This window comes from Panulirus ornatus, chromosome 1, assembly GCF_036320965.1.
Source record: "Panulirus ornatus isolate Po-2019 chromosome 1, ASM3632096v1, whole genome shotgun sequence".
Lineage (NCBI taxonomy): Eukaryota > Metazoa > Arthropoda > Malacostraca > Decapoda > Palinuridae > Panulirus > Panulirus ornatus.
The window spans coordinates 77,660,894-77,685,109 of record NC_092224.1 but is presented as its reverse complement, the minus strand read 5'-3'; the positions used below and the strand labels follow the sequence as shown (position 1 = coordinate 77,685,109).

Genomic DNA, 24,216 nt, shown 5'->3' with positions numbered 1-24,216 from the left:
CCAACCAAGGAGGCGGTCCAGTGGGTTGTCGTGCATGGGAAAACGACTTCGACTACACATTACGGGAAAGGGTTAATGACTCTTGGGTAATCAAGGCCTCATTCTGTAATCAGACGTTTTCTGACGGGCTACTAGTCTTTGGTTGATGTCCGATGATCTTGGTTTCTCAACCCAATATTCCTTCAAGTCTCGTATTATTATAACATTATCTCATTATTTTATAGTTTCAAGTTTGCATTTTTTTTCGTTTCCACTTATCCAACCTACGATGTCTTGCATATTTTCTTCATTTTTCTTTTTGTTTCCATTTCATCAATCTTTCTGTCTTCGTTCAGTTTCAGTTCTTCATCGATGTATGAAATGAAAGAAATTTCAGTAACGAGGCACTTTAAAGCCTAAGAAGAAATCAAGATCAAGTTAAGATGAAAAAAAAAGAATATATATAGTTTCATCTTCGCTTCACCGTAGCAAGTTTACCATCAAATCTCACACTTGATAATGATATTGTATTGTGACGACTGAAAGTGGCAGCAGGTTCCTCCTGCAGAAGGGTAACGCGATCCTGTTTAAATCGTGGGCTGACGTGTCGCCCAAAAGACAATAACACGTCACCCGCATCCACGCGCCAGCCAAGACTAGAATCACTTGACGGAAATTTTTTACTATGTTTTCTGCGAACTTGGCCGCAGTTAAATAAGTCGAGCATCTCGCTCGACGCACCTACGTACATCTCTCCCACACATCCTCCCACACACCACTCCCACACATCCGCCCGCACACCACACACACCACACACACACACACACACACACACACACACATACCACTCCCACACATCCGCCCGCACACCACACCCAGACACACACACACACCACTCCCACACGTCCGCCCACACACCACACCCAGACACACACACGCACACACCACTCCCACACATCCGCCCGCACACCACACCCAGACACACACACACCACTCCCACACATCCGCCCGCACACCACACCCAGACACACACACACACACACCACTCCCACACACCTCCAGCTGGTGGAGCAGTGAGTGATGATAACCAGACATGAGTCTTGTCCGACTATCGTCGGCGCGCGTGTCGGGGCGGCTGCGTGGCACGTGTACACGGTCGTCGGCGCGCGTGTCGGGGCGGCTGCGCGGCACGTGTCTCCTCTAGTGGAAGACGATGTCCTGGGAAGTTAATCATGAACTGAGATCATGTTTTACCGAACTTCTTTGGTTCAGACTCGAAAGATATACAGGTGACCCACGCTGGACCACAACCTGATGAAGTATGAAGCTTGCTGCATGATCTGTATTACGCGTCATGACAGGTGTAGGTGGGCAGTGCTGGAGGGGGAGGGCACAAAGCGACACAAAGTGGAGGGGGAGACAGCCGGGGTGTTTTGGTCTGTCATCACGTTTGGTAACGAGGGGGGAAAGGGGAGCGTTACAGTCGGCTAGGCCGCTGCCATGGTCTGTTTGGGAGGGGGAACCATGAGTGAAGCAGGTGGTTAGGCTCGGGGATAACAGGGATGTAGATTAGTCTACTTGTTACGTGGACTGGCTCGTTGTGAAACCATCGCAGCAAAATGTGACTGTGACAAGAGAGCGTCGGGTCATCTCGATCCCACCAAGGGCATCAGTAAGGTAGGAGTCGATTCACTTCAGTCTAATCAGGAGCATCACTAAGAGAGGACCTGAAGAGATTTCACTCGCTTCAAAATGTCACATCTTTTTACTTAATTCTCTCCCAAATACGGGACTTTACGAATCAATACAGTTTTGGAAAGCGTGTTGAATAACTAGATAGATGAAGATGGGAAAGACTATGCGATGGGAAACATATGATGATAAAGATTGCTATGAACGTGATGGAAGTGCTGGTGTGGCGAGATTATACTGTGATGGTCATCTGAACGACCTACCAGGTAGACCCAACTGGCTCAAGTGAACGACCTACCAGGTAGGCCCAACTGGCTCAAGTGAACGACCTACCAGGTAGACCTAACTGGCTCATGTGAACGACCTACCAGGTAGACCCAACTGGCTCAAGTGAACGACCTACCAGGTAGGCCCAACTGGCTCAAGTGAACGACCTACTAGGTAGACCTAACTGGCTCAAGTGAACGACCTACCAGGTAGATCCAACTGGCTCAAGTGAACGACCTACCAGGTAGACTCAATTGGTTCATGTGAACGACCTGCCAGGTAAACCCAATTGGTTCATCTGGACGACTTACAAACCAACTGGTTCAGTAAAATGCTGAAGGTGTGAAATGAAGCCAACCGTCCACAGGATGTGAAGAAACACGAGTCCAAGACTCGAGGCTGACTCCTGATGTGCCTTTAGGATACTCGACTTGTAGGACGCCGACGTCGCGGGTGAATCCTGAGGAAGGCCCACTAGAGCACAAGAATCACGGCCCAAAGGCTGATTCTTCAAGTCTTCCAGCGCCTCACTTCAGCCAGAGCTGGAGACTGATTCCAGGTGTCCTTTTGCAACACTTACTCCAAGACCTGAGGTTGACCCACTCATTCCAAGAACCCTGAACTACTCTAGGTCCCCCAGGGCTGACCCCCAGAAGTGACCTGAGGATATCTGACGCTACGTCCCACAGCTGAGGTCACTGCACCTTCCTGGTCCACTAGGCCCATTGTGGTGGACTCTTGAGGCCCATCGTTCAATCATGACTCTCTGACCAATGGCTGACCCCTCATGTGACTTCAGAGTCCACGACTGATTCCTTCTGGGAACAACACGAGTCGAGGACCCGAGACTTGACCTCTAAGGTTCTTCGTTTGATAAGTCGTGACTTCGGTAATTTCGACTGCTTGGCATTCCAGGGTTCGAAGATGGGAAACAACACCATCCTCCAAGGTCAATATATATATATATATATATATATATATATATATATATATATATATATATATATATATATATATATATATATATATATATATACCACTTCATTCGTGAACTTTGACGTCTGAGTATGAACTACCTGTTGTGGGGAAAGTTACATACCTGGAACTCTGGACTGAAATCCTCTTAAAAATTTTCCAAATATCTTGTCCATAAAGACATATCCCTAAAAGATATCTGCACGAGTCCAGCAACAAAAAAACTCTTCATTATAGTAAACTCAACTTTTGTCTGATATATAATATGTGATATACAAACCCGTGTTGGGAGAGCGCGACGACGCAAGGGCTTCTCCTTGAGGTCAAAGACGGACTTTCCTGTTTAACGTAGTCTCACCAGGACCGCTTCACTGTAGCGCACTTGTGCAACAAAATGTTTGAGAAGAAAATGTGAATTAGTGTCCCGTTGTGGAGGGTCTGGCATGACGGTGTTTTTGGTGTCGTAAACATTGCATGGTCGCGGTCCCTCAGGGATTGTGATATCGTCCCTTCCCAAAATGCTTTACAGCTGAGATGCCAAACAAATTGTGTTGTGGTTCTCTCATTAAACATTATGCTGTTGTGGGCATTTTAAGCATTATGCCGTCTGTTGTGGGCATTCTAAGCATTATACTGTTGTGGGCATTCTAAGCATTATGCTGTTGTGGGCATTCTAAACATTATGCCGTCTGTTGTGGGCACTCTAAACATTATGCTGTTGTGGGTATTCTAAACATTATGCTGTGTTGTGGGCATTCTAAGCATCATGCTGTTGTGGGCATTCTAAACATTATGCTGTCTGTTGTGGGCATTCTAAGCATCATGCTGTTGTGGGCATTCTAAACATTATGCTGTCTGTTGTGGGCATTCTAAACATCATGCTGTTGTGGGCATTCTAAGCATCATGCTGTCCTGGGATCCAAACACCGTGTTCTAATCCTTCTCAGGCACTGCACTGTTGTGGCTCCTCATAAACACTCCACTGAAATACTGTATCGACGCTTCTTTGTCAGCGTCGCCAGTTTACTGCCACAAGTTGAATACCTGAACCACGGGAGTGGAAGGTCACAGGTCAGATGTGAAAAGTCAGAGGTAATGCCAAGGCTTTATGTTGATTCTCAGGTGTATTGTCGCAGATGTTCCTTACTCTCATATTCACTGATACTTGATGGAGGGTCGGGCAGCCCTGGCTTGCTCCTCTGTGATGTCATTACGTTATAGCTGGTGGTCAGGATGGGAAGAGGGTAAGCGCTGGCGGGCAAGGGAAAGTGCTTTTGAGAAAAATAAGAGGACAGTTTATCGAGCGTGTAGATATAGGTAGGGTGTAGGTTTTACTGGTGTGTGTGTGTGTGTGTGTGTGTGTGTGTGTGTGTTACGGGGAAACAGTTTTACACTTGCATTGTCCCGTCTTTTAACCTTGTATATATACATGGACCATGTCTTTTCCTACGTGCGTAACAGGCATCTCTGAGGTGGAGCGGATTTCCTTGCTGGCCGACCCTCATGAAGGCACGTGAAACCAAGTTCGCTCCATGTCTGTATTGCCGGCGAGGTTATCGAGGTTTCTGCTGCTTGGGGTTTCCGATGTCTTCCATTTTCTGTCATAATTTTCGAGCTGCTTACTTTTAAGCACGCACCAATTTGGTTTTAAGTCAATGATGTTGTTCTTCAGTATTTTCAATGTAGCGGAATTTTTGGTGTGTGCTGTAGAGTGTGTGTGCGCACGGCCTTTGTAGCTTCAGCAGGCGTGATTGGCAGGGGAGGTGTGTAGGTGCTGGGGAGTAGGTCAGGCTGGGGAGCATAACAGCCTTTTTCCGTATTTTTGTCTCCCCTGCGAGGTGGCAGAATCTGTACAAGCTAGCAAGGGCAACCTTACCTTGTGCGCGGGTCTTTGGTTAATACGTTCCACGATCAAACCTCGTAATGTTACTGTGTGGCTCAGGATCTTACAGCTCTCCTGCGCATTATCCTTATACCCTATATGGATACGTCGTTGGGTTTTGATTTCCTTAGCGCCACAATGGTGAATTTGTTTATACATGGTATCATTTTCCAGTCCATTTTGAAGCGGTTGATATGAATGCCATTTTCACCTCTCAGTCTACTGGCTGTGGCCTAAGGCCCTGTAATGCCTTGCTCACGTTCTCGCCATTACCTTCGCGTGGTTCTGTAAAACTGCAGTCACGACTGAGTGGAACACTTCGACTACGGCTATTTTCCCGCCAACGTAAACTGTAGTCGGGGGTTCTCTGTGCCACAAGGGGCACATTTCACTTCTTATGGAGGTTAAAAGACTGAAAGTCAAGTGTATATGTGAAGGTTTCGGGACAAGAAAATCTAGAACCACTAGACTTCCTCGCTGGTCGTGGATATCAATAAAGGCTACGAAGGTTTAAAACTTTATATTGTTGGTAACATGTCACACGACGCTCGGCTCAACCACGACAACAACTGAAAAGTTACAAGACCGAGCATACCACGTCAAGAACCCACAAGCCTTAACAAATTCGCCGATCCATCGACCTCAGGTACATCAAAGGTCTACAAAGAACACGACCTCCAGCACGATGCGAATTCAACCCTGGGCCAAAATTACTGGCACATCAGATTCCCGAGATCAAACACACACACCCACACACACACACACACACACACACACACACAAAATCCACTTTGGCGCAGCAGGTATGACCGCAAAGGCCTGCCAACAGGGCCTGAAAGTATGCCATCTGCATTTAACAACCATCAAACTGAGCCTCAACGAATTTCTTCCTCTGGCAACACGCTACAGGCGCTACGTAATTGGTGGAAACACAACTGGAAAGGCTGATCTTAACAGGGAGATTACAAGGTCTGCTCACTGCGCTCTAGATTCGCGGTTGGAACAGCTAGTCTAGTGCTCCAGGCGAGCTGACACCTGACACTGTCCACAGTCCCAGACTGACGATCGATTCGAGCGGGTAACCCAGGCAACTATATATTGTGTACCCCCATTGCTCATCCTGTGAGCGGTAGCGCATAAGGATTATAGGGAAGACATCCTAACCACACGGCCCTGCTCTGTGGCGCCCCAGGAACCCTAGCCACAAGGATCTTTCCTCCTCACATCAAGGTAGATTAACTCAACCTCTTAAGAGAGGGACACCCAAAGGACGAGTAAGAGTACACATAATTCCTACTAATGAAATACATAATCCGATCACAGATGGCCATGGTAACTCCACCTAGAGCCCTACCATCGACGCAGTTCTCAACATGGTAGAAATATCAAGGGGAAAAAAAAGAAACTATGTTTACCCATGACGCTTCAAGTGATCACAAGTATGCAACGTGAGGTACAACACGGAACGAACGCGTGATTCCAGGTTATACACACGAGTAACCATATGTCACTCTGATCAAGGTTGCGAGAACCACGAAGTATAAGAACCCAGGCAAAGAGTTCGATTACTAGAGAAACCCCGAGGCAGTAACAAGCACCTGACACATCCCTTGTAGCAACACTGAAGAGGACTAAGGAATGGAAGGCGATTTCTTGAGCACATGGAAGTCTGTATTCAAAATCACGCCTGAATAAGAAAGGCATTTAAATAAATGCCCCGAAGGTCGTATTTAAAACAAGGAAAGTATGGCCCAACGCAACACCATAAACTCAGCACAGCTGATCCCTGACCACTGCGTCTCTAAGAACTGACATAACCTACAGATTAAGAAGACCATCACAATAAATTCAAACAGACAAGACACAAACTAACATACTGTCACACGACTGTCTCAAAAAAATCTACAGCCATATGCTTGACACAAGATACTTTCTCCTGAGAGCCAAGGAAGCTCGGGTGATAATGTTACTAAAACCAGGAATGGCAGCAATAACCAACCCATTTTCTTCGTATTTCTTTCGTATGAGAAACAAGAAGAATATATGATTAACCTTACCTTAGGTTACCGTCTGAAGAACAACACGCTCCAGAACCGAAATCGTTGAGACTTCCGAAGGAGCAGAACCATCCACCACCTCTGCAATTGCGGTCGGTGCTGAAAAAAAGAAAATGCATTCTTCAGAGACCTTGGAATTAACTCTACAGTCATACACTCAGACGTAACCAATGCCATTTTACAAAGTGTGTGGACGAGTGGCATACAGGAATCATCAAAATGACAACCATTCAATTTCATTAGCCAAAGTACTATCGCGATCACTATCACCTCTGTAATGTCACCATAATTTTCATCTAGGCGCGGAGTGCCACAAGGCAGCGTCCTGAACCTACTCATCACAGAGACAAACATATTCAGGTAACAATGATCAACAAACTTGGCTTATTTTGTTTTGGAGATGTGTGTAATTTCCTGAACAGATTTTTGGGCGCTGAACTCGAAAATGATCATGTAAACGCTTGACTGGCTACAGTGTCAAAAAAGAAAAAAAAAAAATTCAGCGTCTTACGTTTCACATGTACTTAATCCATTGTCCTCTTATTACATAATGTCACCCATCGTCTATTTTTTCTTTTTGATAAGGTAATAATATCTCCTTACTCGCCGCACGTCTTCCTCCTCGCCTTCCTTCTAAACGCTAAACCAATGGCGCTCTGGCACGCGCTGACTGGACCAGTGATTTTTCTTGTAATCCCTCGAGAAGATTGATTCCTCCCCCCCCAACCAGGCATCAGCCTCTACGTCAGGCAAATTCCCTCATGTTCCTGCCAGGAAATAAACGGACTTGGTTCGCACCGGGATATGAAAAGAGGTCTCCTCCGTTGGTCGATATGAACGGGGGGAGAGAGAGAGAGAGAGAGAGAGAGAGAGAGAGAGAGAGAGAGAGAGAGAGAGAGAGAGAGAGGAGGAGGAGGAGGAGGAGGCAGGCTGCAAGGATGTGAGGACTGGAGATGAGGGTAGTGAGGACAGGATCGGCTTCCCCAGTTACTACTGCTCTGTGCTCAGATCAGACACCCTCCACCTACCTACGCCGGAGAACAGCGGCCTTGAGAAGCGCAGCGAGAGAGTGACTAGCGATGGAATATTTCACACAGGAACTGATCATTCAAGAGCCGCGGCCTCCCATCCTTCGGGTCCTTCACAAATTATTCGTGAGAATACCAGGGCGAGGTTGGCGAACCTGGCCTGGATGACGGGGACATACGTGAGTGGTGAGGGGAGTGGTAAAACAGCTCTTGTGCAGACGTGCAGTGGGTCGGATGAGGCGTGCAGCCCCCGGAGCTGGGAAAGCCCAATAGGTAGATCCAACGTCGGGCCAGGGTCGTGTGGCTGGAGGCAATGCGACCCTCCTGCAGCCCTGTCGCTTCTGTAGAGGTTGTGGAGAGAAGAGGTTTGATCGCTACTGTATTGGTTGTGTTCCACGATCCTACAACCTCGTACGATGATGGAAGCTGTGGTCCTCACGGCCGCCTCCCTTCATGTGCCTTGCCACTTACGGCCTTTCCAAGAATAACGTGGCTGGGTGGCGAGAGAGAGACGACTCTCCACCTCTCTGGTTCCGCAAAGCAGCTGTCGAGTAGAAGGTGGATTTACCGAAGACAAAAGAGATCCTTCTCCTTGTCCATAGGTTGACTTAGATTTCTAATCTTAGGTTTTCTTTACTACTGAGCATAGATGACATGTTACCAGCCAAGAATGGTGGGTGTATCTGTCCAAGTGACGGACCAACACAGCTTTCTACAAGGCTTCTCGTGTCGTCTGTGTTGAAGAACACGTTTGATGACGGGGCAAGAGAATCGTAGGATGGTATGATGGCGAGAAAATCACCGATGGGCTATAATCCTGTACTATGTTCATACGTACGAGCTACAACTTGACTCGCATAGCACTTTATTGTCCACTCTGCTCTCCGCCACACAACAGGGACTACCACACTAGGTGCAGAAAAGGGCCATGCAAGGTCATCCAGGGTGCCTCGTACACTTAGTACCAAGAAGGGCTAAAGACACAGTTCCACCTAACCCTTGCTAACTACCCCATTCTCGCCACCGTCACCTCCTGCCACTAGAGGTACAGTCACTCATAACAGTTCGTCACTCATAACGGTACTTGAAGGTCCGTGTGTGTGTGTGTATGTGTGTGTGTGTATGTGTGTGTGTGTGTATGTGTGTGTGTGTGTATGTGTGTGTGTGTGTGTGTGTGTGTGTGTGTGTGTGAGGGTTGTCTAGTGCCCAGGGACCTGTCGGCCAGAGAGGGGTGGAGATGGAATTCGTCCAAACGCTCGGAGACCCCCACGGACTTTTATGAGCGACCCCCAGCGAACTTTTATGAGTGGCTGTACCTTGTTCGAGACCAGCAGTTTGGCACCACAACGCTCTGTTGAGTCAATCCAAGCTCGTAAAGTCGTCCTCGAGTGCACGCCGGTTCCAACTACAGTGAATTCTCCCGTAAACATTTAAGTTTGTGAAAAGATTGTGTGTATGACACCCTCTACCCTCGTTGTGGCTTCTGTGTCTATATTGTACGCATTGTCTCGTTATTTCTAGCCTTTGGATGCATGTTCTATCCACTAACAGTTTATAATTATTACTATCATTATCATTATTATTATCATTATCAATATTATCATTATCATTATCAATATCATTCATATAATAACAATACTACTACTACTACTAACAATAATAATGATGATGATATTATAAATGATAAATATCATTATCATTATATATACATAGCTACTGTCTTAATAAGTTTTATATATGTGTGTCTGTATAATGAACACACGCGACCCTCAGCCTATTTCCAGCAAAATGTGCTCACACTAGGTAGATATTTCATGGCGCAGTCTCAGCCATCGCCTGATAACAAGGACTTAGCACAAGACCTTCAATTACTCCTCCAACACAACGTGAGGGGGAGGGCATCACCATGACCAGACTACAGCGTTCTACGTAACACAGGACACCGTCATCCCACCTCCGTAACCTTCCTCGTATTCACCTACATTTGCGTAACCCTATATACACTCCAGTGTGTCGAGCGCCTGTAATGTCTTACCCACTCGAGAGCCAGTCGAGTAGTTAACAGATTAAACCAAGTGACTCTCCGGTGAGTGTGTCAGTGCGTCGAGGCTGGACCAAAAAAAAGAAAAAAAAAAAGAGTTGGTTTGAGGGAAATGGGTCAGTGTGTGTGGAGCTGGGTGTGGCGGAGGACCAGTGTTCACTCCTGCCTCTCTCTTGTCTCCATCCCTCGCTGCCTCAGCCACTCACTCACTCACTCACTCACTCACTCACCCTTCTCCTCTACACATCATCAGGTTGGTTTGAGGGAAATGGGTCAGTGTGTGTGGAGCTGGGTGTGGCGGAGGACCAGTGTTCACTCCTGCCTCTCTCTTGTCTCCATCCCTCGCTGCCTCAGCCACCCACTCACTCACCCTTCTCCTCTTCACGTCATCAGGTCCATCCACGCACAGACACGGGAGGTACAGACGGAATAACAAATATCCTCTGTCGCTTCGGGACACCATCAACAAAGTCCTTCCCCTACGTGACGATAAGAAATTATTCCTTCCACACGGAAGATAAACAAAAACAAAAACAAAAATCGCATCTTCTACGTGAGAAGGCAACAGACTCTCCCTTTCCCGACTCGTGAGAGCCAAACATTCTCTCTCGTATAGGAGAAAAATATACCAATGCGTCTCTCACATATAAAAAAACACGAGAGATTAAACCTCTCCACAAGAAAAGCATCTCTCCCTCCCTCCCTCACTCCCTCCCTCCCTCCCTCACTCCCTCCCTCCCTCACTCACTCCCTCACTCACTCACATGCGACAAAAACAACCGGTTCTTCCTCTACACGTTGCAAAACCAATCAGTCAAATCCCCTTCACAAGCGACGGAAACAATCGATCCTTCCCTGGGACGCGCCAGAAAATTTTTATCGCTCTTCACCCACAGCCGAAAAAACAAGCTTACCGACACACACACACACACACACACACGAAGGTAACCGGCAGCCCAAAGTTCACACATGACTAAACAACCGATTATTCCGTCACACACGAAGAAAGAAAATGTCCCACTGAAAAAAAAAAAAAAAAAAATTCACTCTAGCCTAAGGCAGATTCCCAGCCGCCGGCCCTCCCTCCTTCCTTACTGTTGCTGCGGCTCCTACTGTTGCTGCGGCCCTTACTGTTCCTGCGGCTCCTACTGTTGCTGCGGTTCCTACTGTTATTGCGGCCCCTACTGTTGCTGCGGCTCCTGCTGTTGCTGCGGTTCCTACTGTTATTGCGGCCCCTACTGTTGCTGCGGCTCCTGCTGTTGCTGCGGTTCCTACTGTTATTGCGGCCCCTACTGTTGCTGCGGCTCCTGCTGTTGCTGCGGTTCCTACTGTTGCTGCGGCTCCTGCTGTTTCTGCGGCTCCTGCTGTTGCTGCGGCTCCTGCTGTTTCTGCGGCTCCTGCTGTTGCCGCTTCTCCTGCTGTTTAGCACGGGTCGTATCCAGAGTCGACTTACAGAGGCGGAATATGAATATGAAATTGTTGTCAATATTACATCAGCTCGCCATTAGAGCGAGGGCAGGAACTCTGCATATTAAGCTTCGGTAGATGTGCTGGGACGGTATGGTGCCGGGACGCGAAGGCCCCATGACTTCGAGAAGGACGTAGAAAGAACTAGAGAACAGGTTCTACGCCAGTACTTAGGTGTCAGTACACAACAACAAGGTTCCTCTGATTCTCCCAGCGGTGTTAACACAGCAGAATGACGCTGCCACACCATCTTAGGACAAGGAAGAAAATTTCCTGTGGTGCTAATAGACGGCCTGGGCGCAGGTACGAAAGTTTTGTGGAGGAAAGCTCTGTGGTGCTTCTGGCTCATCATATCACTAATTGGAAGGTCCCAAGACACCGTGAAATACTCACAACACCAGTGAAAAGGTCTTATGATACTAGCGAACCATGAAAACACCAATGGGAAGGTTCAGCGAAGCTGATGGGGCTGCAGAACTCTAACAGACAGGTTGTAATTGGCTGCTGGACCAGCAAATTACAAACAGGAAGGTCCTGTGAAGTTAATCATCAAAATGCTAATAGGAAGGCTAGTAAGACGGTCTCACAACAAGACTCGATTGTGAAATACTAGCAGAGAGGCATCATGACATCAGTTTTGTTGTCAAAACTATTAGGAATGTTTTACAATACTGTTAGATTTTCAAAATATTAGTAGGAAGGTTTTGAAATGCTAATAGGAGGATCTTGACGAACCGTTTGATCATCAGACTACTAACAGATCATAAAAAAAAATAGTAGGAAGGTCTTAGGATACCGGAAGAGCATCAGAACATCAGCTGGAAGGAACTGTTAAATGGACTCCTGCGACAGGAGGTGGGAACTGTTAAAAGTACTCCTGCTACGGAAGGAAGGACCTGTCAAAGGTATTCATACTACAGGAGGAGGCAACTATTAAAGGTATTCCTACTAGGGAAGGAATGAACTGTAAAAAAGGCACTCCTGCTGGAGGAAGAAGGAACTAACACTCCCACTAAAGGAAGAAGGAACTGTCAAAGGTCCTCCTTCTACAGGAGGCACGAAATATCAAATATTCCATCTAAATGAAGAACTGCCAATGGTATTCTTGCTACAGGGGACGTGAACTATCAAACACCCTTGCTATAGGAGGAACTGTCAAAGGTCCTCCTCCCACAGACGTGGAGACAGCCGGCGGTGCGTAGCGCTGTTGTCTTGGTGGTGGGGCCAGATGGTAGTGAGGCTTGCTTGGTGCTCTCAAGAGATACGCCCTCCGCGCCAAGTTGCACTTTCCCCGCTATCATCTATTCAAATGGTATGATGAAAGAGAATTTATGACTGTGTCCTGTTACAGGAGCACACAGTACAGCCTCGCCGGCAAAAATTCACGAGGGCTGGGAAAACAAATATGGATCGGATAAACAAAGCAGCAAGGGCGAAGATGAGAAGCCCTGGGCGTCACACTGGCGATGACTTGTTGCCTGAGCATCAGGTGTGACGGCAAGCGATCCCGAGTGCCTCACAGACGCTCGAGCTGGCTCAGGGAAAACACGTCTTTGTCGTCGCACAGATACTTTCATACCTCAATAAATGTTCAATATCCCGGGGATGCGAACCTTCATATCCTTACCCTCGAGGGCAAGAAAGCCATTTAGATGGAGAGAGAGAGAGAGAGAGAGAGAGAGAGAGAGAGAGAGAGAGAGAGAGAGAGAGAGAGAGAGAGAGAGAGAGAGAGAGAGAGAGAGTGTGTGTGTACTTACGACGAGATTTAAACAGAGAGTAGCGCTCACCGCACGTCTCTCATGGTGAATACGACTGCCCTTTTCTCCTACCATCTGCATCACGTAATTCGTCGACTCTTGGTTCATCTGGGATTGATGTGAACCAAATTTCAAACATATTCTTTTAAATGCTTCCCTGCAGGTTTCTTATTTCTTCTTGACAGTACACTGAATGATCGTTCTATGATCGCTCTAGCTTCCTTGTTGGATGTCATGTACTTTTGCCTGATATGTGTGTGTGTGTTCCATGGTATTCTCAAAGACTAAAACAACTCTGTACCTTCTCTGTTGAGAGCTTTTCAAGTTCAACGAATTCGATTCCATACCTTTAACTTCCTACCATCCTTACATTAGTCTATATCTTTCTCCTCAGTCTAGGTTGTATAGCGTTCTCTTCCCAACATGTTCTCTCTAAAATCTTGTTTCTCGTTCATGACGACACTCGAATCCCTTACAAGTTGTTCGACTTTCTATCCATTCCCTTTGTTGGGCCTACATATGGCATCACTGATGCATTCGAATATTTCCCATAGCTTATTTGGTACAATCTATTCTCGTTAAATTCCCTTAAGGGACAGACAGTGCTGCTCAGTTGTCGGTTGCGCCTGAGTCTATCTCGATTTTTTTTATCCTCTTTTGATCCATCTGCCGATCCAATCATTTTGCTTACCCTAGTGTCGTCAGCGAAGCTTCCCTACTATGCTTTCCTTTACGTTAATTTTTGAACCTCGTCGCCTCCAACGGTGTAGATGGTCTGAGGACAGCCCTCAGTAGTAAACCTAACCCTGAGGAGTGGAGACTGTTCATAGACTCGTCAAAGTTGAGTCTAAAGAGCTGTTCTGGCGCATGGTGGCAACGTGTTGCTTGACATCAATCCATTCCAGTTGGTCATGCAGTCCATATGAAGGAATCGTATAACATCATGAAGCATCATTTTTTTGATCAGGAAGAAATACCAGTGGCAGCTTTGTGTCGACTTGAAGATTTGTTTCTCTGTAACATCAGGCCTACACGAAGTTGTGCTGTTTCCTGGGTGAATGGGACGGTCCAGCAAAGACCCACCACAACAAGAGTGACTGGTCTTCCTGACAGTCGCTGGACCCACGAACAAAGAACGTGCAGCACCTGCCGCTGGTAGGGCTGAACATGATGATGCTACCGCCTCTACACGCCAGACCGGACGCCATGAGGAACTTCGTTAAAGCTATGAATAAAAATGGACCAGGAATTTAGGTACGTCGGTGGGAAATTTTCCTTGGCTCAGTGAGGCGAAAATCAAGGAAGGTGTTTTCGTCGGTTTACAGGTCCTGGGAGCGCTTCAGACACGAGCAGTTCCACGGTATTTCTCAAGTGTTGAGGAGAAGACAGCGTGGGATCATTTCCGGCTGGTAGCAACCAATTATCTACAAGGCATCAAGGCTGACAACTACAAGGAACTTGTGGAAAACCTGTTATCATCATCCTAGCTGAAAAATGAGCCGCAATGTGTCTTTATAAAGACACATTTCCTCCATTCTCACCTGAATTTTTCCCCCGGCTGGTAGCGGTGCAGTGAGCGACGAGCAAGACGAACGTGTCCCATCAAGACATCTTGGCGATGGAGAAACGGTACGAGGGTAAACACAGGTCAGCCATGTTAGCGGACTACTGCGTGACGGTGAGGAGAGATGCCCCCAGGACTTGTATACACGCGAGAGGTAACGAGTCCTCACGGTTAATCGAGGTAAGCCCGCGACTGTAACCTATGTCACCAAATACAGTGTGTAACACATGTTGAACCGAAGATAACCTATGTCACCAATACAGTGTGTAACACATGTTGAACCTAAGATAACCTATGTCACCAATACAGTGTGTAACACATGTCGAACCTAAGATAGTGAATACATTCTTGGTCACAGCCAATCCAGTGTTTTCATGGCTACTGTTCTGCCTTCCAAAACCCACGAAGGAAACGCATTTCATCGAAAAATAAGACGAAAATTTATTGATCAGTGTGACCTAACACGATATAAACAACAGGTTTTGTGTGTGAGAGGGAGTTGGGAGGTGACATGACCCCCCTAACTTGCTGCCAGAGTCCCACATTAGAACAGACAGTACAGGAGACAAACTCTCTGTTTACAAATATCTGAATAGCGCTCGTGAATACAGATCAAGAAATATACAGCAAGATGATCGTATCCCTACATTAGCACAGAAGCTAAATACGTCTCTTAAGTTGGGTCATCCTACTTCAGCACAGAATTAAGTGTCAGGATGAAGAGAGCACCGAAAAAGGCTATAGAGGCCTTAAATCAACCCCTACGAAAGAGAGAAGAGTGAAGGGTGACCTGATCACAACCCCTAAGATGCTGCTAAACTAGCATGATGACGTGGATAGTAAACAACATTTGGAGAGATGCAGGCAGGGACGGAGCTAACAGACGCCATAACTTAAGATTAAAAAAAAAAAACACGTTTTTTTTTAAGAAAAGATGTCAAGAAATGTTTTTCTAAGATAAGAGTAGGGGATTACTGGAAAGAACTTAGTGACGAGATAATGAATGTCCACAGCTTTCAGAAGTTTGAAAAGTTGTTCGAGAGGAAAAATTCAAGAGATAAGTCCTCCTCGTAAAATGCATATAACTGGCAACTACACATAGGTTATCACACACACACACACACACACACACACACACACACACACGTACACCAGCCTAAGCCAGATCTGTCCGTGTGTGTGTGTGTGTGTGTGTGTGTGTGTGTGTGTGTGTGTGTGTGTGTGTGTGAGCACAAATATATAAAGAAGTGCCACATATATAAAATGTTAAGAGACGGGGCAACACGAGTGTAAGGCTCTCTCCACGTAACACACACATAGTGACCATAAATAGCCATCACACACTGCAAGTCACACAATGGTTTACGTAACTTGACGAGGGTATGAGAAGGTCATACATATGTATATATCATCATAAAGCTCCCTGTGTCTATAGAAAACCTCCATATATCTATAGAACCAGGTGATGTAAGGAAACAGAAAGGTCATGTTATGGTTCAACGGCAATATGAAACAGAATGTCCATATTGAAGGCAGCATTATACGTTTTCTTCTCAGATGGCATAAAAGATTTCGATGACGTCTCCTGTTTTCCATCACCCACTGAGAAAACCCGCGGTTATAAACTGGAGGTTCTGATTGGTCGCTACGCTGGCATAATCCTCTGGATCTCTTAATCCAGTAGCGTCGTCCGGCCTAAGCCAATCACAGGTTTACCCAAACAAAAGAATAAAATATTAGCAATCTGTTCGTCAGTCTAGGAAAAAAAGAAATCTATTTTCTTTTTTAGATATCTGTCAGCAACATCTGTCTCCCAGGTAGTAAAGATAATTCTGGGAGGGGGCAAAAAGAGAAAAAAAAAAAAGGGAATCCTCTCTCCACCTTCCAAATTAATGTCAGAGAACTTTTTAATTACATGAGATACATTAATATAATTCACTGCTGAACACGTATGCGTTTTCAGTGTAAAAATTTTCAGCAAATGAACTTTTGCCTCAGGCTTGATGGTAAGAGAAATACTTTTCTCCCTTTTTTTTTTCCCCACCTAGAAAAAATATGAAAGAAAATAAAATACGTTCATTTGGATAATGAACTTTTAACACACTGGAGATAAATATGGTTATACTGGTACACCAGCATGGTACACCAGCAGGCACTGTACCGTCACCACCAGAGTACCACACAGCGGAATGATGACACCAGTCTGGTGTGGTACATCGGGAAACACGGTACCGTCTGCACCAGAGTGACGAACAACAGCATGATAATACTGGTACACCAGCATGGTACACCAGCATGGTACTGTACCGTCACGACCAGAAGCAACGCACAATAGCATGATGATACTAAACTCAGCGTGGTACACCAAGAGGTACGTGACTGTGTTGTTGACTGGTTGGTGAGGATATTCATTGTATGTATGGTGCATGGTAAAGTGCCTGAGGATTGGCGGAACGCATGCATAGTGCCATTGTACAAAGGCAAAGGGGATAAAGGTGAGTGTTCAAATTACAGAGGTATAAGTCAGTTGAGTATTCCTGGGTAATGTACCCTCACCACTTGAGTGACACACAGCAGGACAGTGACACTGGTCTGGCGTGGTGCACCACCAGGTACTGTCCACTTAACAAAATCTGTCAAAAAAGCATCAAGCAAGAAAGTATTACGGAGGAGACAGATGACACCATAGCCTTCCAGGATTTGAAAGGTTTATGAGAATAAGACACGAGCACCACAGGATAAGGAAGGAGACGGGAAAAACTCTGAGGAGAATATTGTGGACGAGGCAAAAAGATAATCATCATTCAAAACTCATCCATAAAATCAGGATAAAACTGTTGGATAATGAGGAGCTAATCAGGGCAAGGGGTTCGGAGGGAAGAATTACTGTGGATGATGAGGAAATATGAGGAACTGAATGAAAAGTTTAAATTCTTTTTCACAATTGAGGTCATTGTTGATCAGCAAGAAGATACATGGGGAACAATGTACTGCTATAGGCTATCAAATTACTCGTAATCCAGATGAAATCTCTCCATGTCTGTTAAAGGATATGCGCAGACACTTGCTAGGCCACTCGACATACTACTGTTCAGTACGTCTATAAAGGAAGGCGAAGTGTCACAGGAGTGGATCTGGGCAAATGTAGTTCCTATCTTCAAGAAAGGTGATCGAGAAATTTGCGTTGAAATACAGACCAATCTCCCGCGTAAGTGTGGTTTATAACACAGTGTAAATCAGTCAGCAATTGGACGACTACTAAGAAAAAAGAAATTAACCAGTTTGGGGACAATATGGGTTTAGGGTAAGGAGGTCATGCATATATCAAATCTCTCAGAGTTCTATTAGAGAGTGAACTCCGTTCAAAGAGAAAGAGGAACCAACTTTTCCTGAAGTGTCAGAAAGCCTTTGACACTATACCACATTGGAACGGTTAACAAGCTAGATCTGCAGGCAAGAATAAGGGGAAGAGATCTTCATTACATAGAAGAATACCATTATGAAGGGAATCAACAGAAAAAAAAGATAAAAGAGCATTCTTGAAATGGACTGGGATAAGCGGTGGCATGCCACAGGATTCCTTCTTTGGTCCTCTCCTCTTCTTAGTGGCCGATGGATTAGACTCTTCCTTGAACATAATAATGGATGATGCCAAAGTCATGAGAGAAGGAAAGAATGATGATGCTGATTGAATCAGTTTGCAAAGAGACCCAGACGAACTCCAAAGCTGGTCTACAAACACGAAAGGAATGTGTACACAAACTGGCTGTGCAAGAGCGGGGTTGAGGGTGAAGACTGGGGAGTTCGCCATCTCGTTTATGATTCAGTTCACAGGTGAAATCCTGACGACATGTACATAAATGGTTCATACCTACAAGTGTACGAGGACAGCGAATGGTGTACAGCTCAGATAATTGATATCGGGCAAGAGCATCATCTCTCACTCTGAGAAAGGTCAAGTTCCATGCAAGCTGCAATCACCTCCATGACCTTAAGCCACGTTAGTTTTCACCTATATTTCACCTAGATCATGACTTTGTTAACCTTGATCTATATTCGTCTAGATGGGAATTCCAGCCGTGCTAATTAATATTTCAGGCTTCGTTAGACGTAACCTTCAACCCTGGCAATGATAGCTGTATGACGCTTGTATTAGTCATTACTATATGCCGCGTTGGCTGTAATCTACGGCCACATTCGATATGGCTTTCACTCACACTTAAAACATCCATCCGTGTTCGAACCTCCATCCGTATTGATTATGGTATCCAGTATTGTTTACCGTGACCTTTAACGTATTGATGATAATCTCCAGTAGCGTTTATCATGACCTTTAGCCGTGTTGGTTATGACCTTAAGCCTCAAGAGGTCACAATGACAAGCATCGCTACTCAAATACGTCGCAGCCGCGTGAGGTCGAGTCAAGACTTGACGATGTGTTACAACCTCATGACTGATTAGTTGTAAACGACAACCGTGTTGGTTATAGCCTTCATCCGGGCCGTGTTGTGGGTAGCACCTGCAGCCGTGTTGTTGGCCTCCACACCGTGTTCGTAGGTAACACGTCGACGCTGAGGTAAGACTTGAGACCGGGCTTGGTGGTAGGCTACGCTGGCATCAGCAGTGGACACACTGAAGAAATTATATATGATACTGTCTATTTCTCCTGCTCTCTCTCTCTCTCTCTCTCTCTCTCTCTCTCTCTCTCTCTCTCTCTCTCTCTCTCTCTCTCTCTCTCTCTCTCCGGTCGTCCAGTAAGGAACTAATGAGCAAATAAACCAGGGAAAATTGGCGTGGCTTTAATCAAGCGCCAATTTGTTGTCGTTATGACCGGTGTCAGCGGGCACCAGTGATGGCCGACCGGCACCAGCGGCGAGAGAGAGAGAGAGAGAGAGAGAGAGAGAGAGAGAGAGAGAGAGAGAGAGAGAGAGAGAGAGAGAGAGAGAGAGAGTGGCCCATCTACATCCCCCTACCCCACGTCGCTCCACCCTCCCCCGCTCCCCACCAACACTACCTATCCCTTCCTTCCCCCTCCCCACCAATACTCCAATCTTCTCCAACCCTTCTCCAACAATACTCCAGCACCTCTTCTTCTCCCCACCAGTAGTTATTTTCGTCTCCCCGCCTCACCCGATCTTCCTCCCCCCCTCTCATATCTCCCACCACCTATCCTCCCCTAGCTACCCTCCTCCCCCTTCCATCCTCCTGTGACTCCTATCCAGACTCTACCATCCCTCTTCTCTCCTCTGTCCTCCCTCATCGTCTATCCTCACTACCTCCTCTCCTCTCTCCTCACCCCTCTCCTCCCTCAACACCTAACTCCCTCCTCTCTCCTCCTCATTATCCTCCCCTTACATCCTCTCCTCACTCCACCCCCCTATACCAGCTATCCTCACTTCGTCCCTCTCCTCTATTCTATCCTCCCTCCTCCTCCACTGCCTATCCTCACCCCCCCCCCCCCCACCTCTGGCCCCCACCTGGCCGCCAGCCTAGTGGTGGTTATGTGATAAGCGCAACTCATTATGCAATGTAATTTGCATATTTTTCACAAAGAATTACCGGATTATACAGGAATATTTTGGGGGATCTATATTTATGCTGCTATCCGTATGTGGTGACATGGAGAGGTACAAATGACCTACCCTGCGGTACACCATTGCTGCTAGGGGTACAGTGCCACAGCTATGGGGTACCGTGTCACAGCTAGGAATACAGTGACTGTAGCTAAGGGTACTGTGTCACAGTTAGAGGTTCAGTGACCACAGCTATGGGGTACTGTGTCACAGCTAGGGATACAGTGACCATAGCTAAAGGTACCGTGTCACAGCTAGAGGTTCAGTGACCACAGCTATTGGGTACTGTGTCACAGTTAAGGGAACAGTACCACAGCTAAGGGGTACTGTGTCACAGCTAGAGCACAGTGCCACATATAGAGGTACTATGTCACAGCTAGGGGTACCGTGTCACAATCAGAGGTACAGTGCCACAGCTAGGGTCACTGTGTCACAGCTAACTGTACAGTGCCACGGCTAGAATACACTGCCACAACTAAAGGTACTATGCCACAGCTAGATGTACAGTGCAAAAGCTAAACGTACAGTACCACAGCTAAGGGTCCTTGCCACAGTTCAAATTGCAGTACCAGGCAGATACGCTCTGTAGGTAAGGGTCAGATTCCATAACCAGATGCTGTAGTTATGGACTCCCGTGGTGTAGCTGTTAGCGTTCCTGACCGTGACGCATTCACGGATCGTCCAGGGTTGAGCGTATAGGTTCGAATCCTGGTTGTGGCAGTCAATCCACAGTCAACCCAGCTGTTCATCCACCCCTAGGGGGTTTGATCGATGAAATGGGTACCTGGCTCAGGCTGGGCTACTCACTTGGCCTACGTCTCTGATCCTTCTTTTGGAATAGAAAAACAGGAGAGGAGAATTTCCAGCCCCCCTACTCCCACCCCTTTTAGTCGCCTTCTACGACGCGCAGGGAATACGTGAGAAACATTCTTTCTCCCCTTCCCCAAGGATAATATATATATATATATATATATATATATATATATATATATATATATATATATATATATACACATACGATTTTCATTATAATCTGGTAGTCTATATCGCCGACCCTTTACAATACACATTCTTTTACCCAGACAAATGAGAGACGGGAGGGATACTGATGAAGAAAGGATGTAAAGACGGAGAACTACGCAAGGGAACGTACTGGAGGAAGATACTTCTTAAGGGAGGGACGAGTGAGAGACGTCCGGGCCACTGGGGGCAGACAGAGAGCGGTGACGGAGGAGGAGGAGGAGGAGGAGGAGGAGGAGGAGGAAGAGGAGGAAGGTGAACAATAATTGGCCAATTTAACATAATAGCTGAGGCCAACATGGAGCGGCAGAAGTTGTTCTTGTCAATTTTATGGACGTTGGGTGTTCTCTGTGTATACATACGTCTTGTTGGCCTTTGTGTATACCTATTGAGCTGTGAGTAAGCGTGACGGTTGTATGTATTACGTGTATATACGTGATGACATGTGGGCACAAACGTCGCTAGTGTTGTGTATGGGTTACATAGGGTGATTCTGTTTACAGCTTGTAGCCTGTACAGGCGCCTGAGAGCTTGTGGTTAAGTCTTTTACAAGCCCAGTGGCTTGGCTTCTGTCATACCGCCTCTAATGTAAATCCTTTTCCTTCCCTTTTCGAAAGTATATCAAACTCAAATGAGATATCACTTGGCAACACTGGTCTTTCATCCCAAGCTAACATCTCTTAGTTATCTAAGAGTTCATGGTTGTCCGACGAGAAATTCCCTGTTTATATGATGTGTATCACATACATCACTGCGCCCTTGATACATTCCTACTGTGTAATGGATATATACATTATATATAAACAGTTCGATGCCTCCCACGAATCCAAACATCATTATTCTATCAGGTTTGTCTTAAAGTATAATATAAACTCCGGGTTAGAGATCTTAAAATGTACGTTGCGGTTAAATCTATCATCACACAACAAGTGTCCAGAAGAATCATGTATGTAATATGAACGTGTTACAGTATATGAGAAACATCTTAACACCTTAAACTAGGATTTCAAATGTTCATGCTTACGAAACTGGTCGTTTATAACTTAAGAGCTAACGGCTTTAATGACCCTGACGGTCATTAGAGCCAAAGTCCGACAATACCAATTAACGAAGCAACTAATTACATTCCTCTGCGATGACACTGACGAGCTAGTACGAAACCTGGTCGTCCACAGTTTTACCTTCACGGTTGAAGCATATCCAGAGAACTAGGAAGACTACACATTTGGCTAATGGTCATAGTAATTTGAGACAAATTAATGCAGTTTCTAGTTAAATATACATACTAAGCCTTGAAATATGCAACACTTATTTCTTTTATCGAAAACATATAAGTCTGACTCTAAATCATACTTATATAAAATAGGAGTAAGATTTCATAGAAAATGGGATTAAGGAATGCATTCCAGCCACGAAGACCTCTGCTACGCGTTCAGCACAACGCGCATAATCCCTGCCAACCTAAACAGTAGGAACCCCATGGGGTGAGCTAGCACAGAAGCTGTGCGGGGATAACCACTGATAACTCGCCCAGAGTGCTAAAAGTTGGTGTTGCGAGGGGAGGTACAGCGAGAGAGAGCGGGCGTGCCCAATTACAAGTGACGTAAATAAGTCTGCGGTCGAAGGACACTAAGAGGGGCACATAAACGGTATACGCATAGTGAGAGAGAGAGAGAGAGAGAGAGAGAGAGAGAGAGAGAGAGAGAGAGAGAGAGAGAGAGAGAGAGAGAGAGAGGTCCGGATACGCAGAGGAGGTTGATGTGTTGGAGGAGTGTGGTTGTGACGGAAGGGAACTCTTTTTTTTAAGGGCTTGATTACGCCTGTGCCAGACCGTCAAAGAGACCGTATGGCAACACGAAAAGCAACGACGCCATCTTCGCTTCAAAATCTGGTGCAGGGGAGCAATCTGGACACACACACACACACACACACACTGGTGCTCACCATGGCTGTACGAAAATCAATGTGCGAGAGCTTAGTTCCTAAAATACTTAAAGAGTGTTAATGGTTATTCAGAGCAAGAGGTGAGAACACTGCACGCCAGTATCGGGAGCTTGTGAAGTTCATATCATTGTGAAAAAAAAAAAAACAATGAAATAACCTTACGTTACGCACGTCATATAACGTGTTTGGCGCAAATGAAAGCATAATTATAGAAATACAAGAGCAATAATTACCGGGAAAAAATAACGGACATTATTGCGTTGAATGTACACGCTAATGATCACAATAATTGCATTAAATGAATTACTAAACTTAATAAAGTCATAAAGATATATAATGAAGCAATTGAAATTATTTCAATGATCCAATAATTTACTGGTGCCTGAATTCAGTTTCGTCTCTCACAGTTCCGAGTCGCCGCTGGAGTGCAAGACTGCCATCTATGGGCAGACAAGGGAAGCTGTCCACTCTTTGCTCGCGGTCTCGACACCAGGAGGCAGCCGGAGGTTCCTGGAGGTCGTAGAAGACTCGTCCCAGCGGGTGGACGATGGATGATGGAGATACTCAACAGCTCACGACTGTTACATGTGGTGGCTTGTGTGGACTTATCTAACAGGCTTCAGTGCACGTCTGGTGCATTGTAAGTTCACTTAATGGTTCGTTCAGTAATGTTTGGTGATTCACATTTACGTCTTATGATCTGTGAATACTTCATGTAATATGTGCATCTTGTAGCTTGTGACTACATCTTGTGACTGCTTATGACTATATCATGTAGCTTGTATATATATATATATATATATATATATATATATATATATATATATATATATATATATATATATATATATATATATATTTTTTTTTTTTTTTTTTATACTTTGTCGCTGTCTCCCGCGTTTGCGAGGTAGCGCAAGGAAACAGACGAAAGAAATGGCCCAACCCCCCCCATACACATGTACATACACAC

General features: G+C 45.8%; 1 protein-coding gene across 5 annotated transcripts in view; it reads right to left on the bottom strand.

Annotated features, from left to right (window-relative positions):
* Positions 1-24,216, bottom strand: part of LOC139749893 (uncharacterized) — a 708,570-nt gene that overhangs the window by 102,731 nt on the left and 581,623 nt on the right. For all 5 annotated transcript variants that reach the window (XR_011713059.1, XR_011713058.1, XR_011713062.1 and 2 more), the window contains exon 2: positions 6,853-6,951. Coding sequence is in view for 2 of the 5 variants with exons in the window: in XM_071664283.1 (XP_071520384.1) it covers positions 6,853-6,951 (99 nt within the window). In the remaining 3 variants the exon portion in view is untranslated. The remainder of the gene's footprint in view (positions 1-6,852; positions 6,952-24,216) is intronic.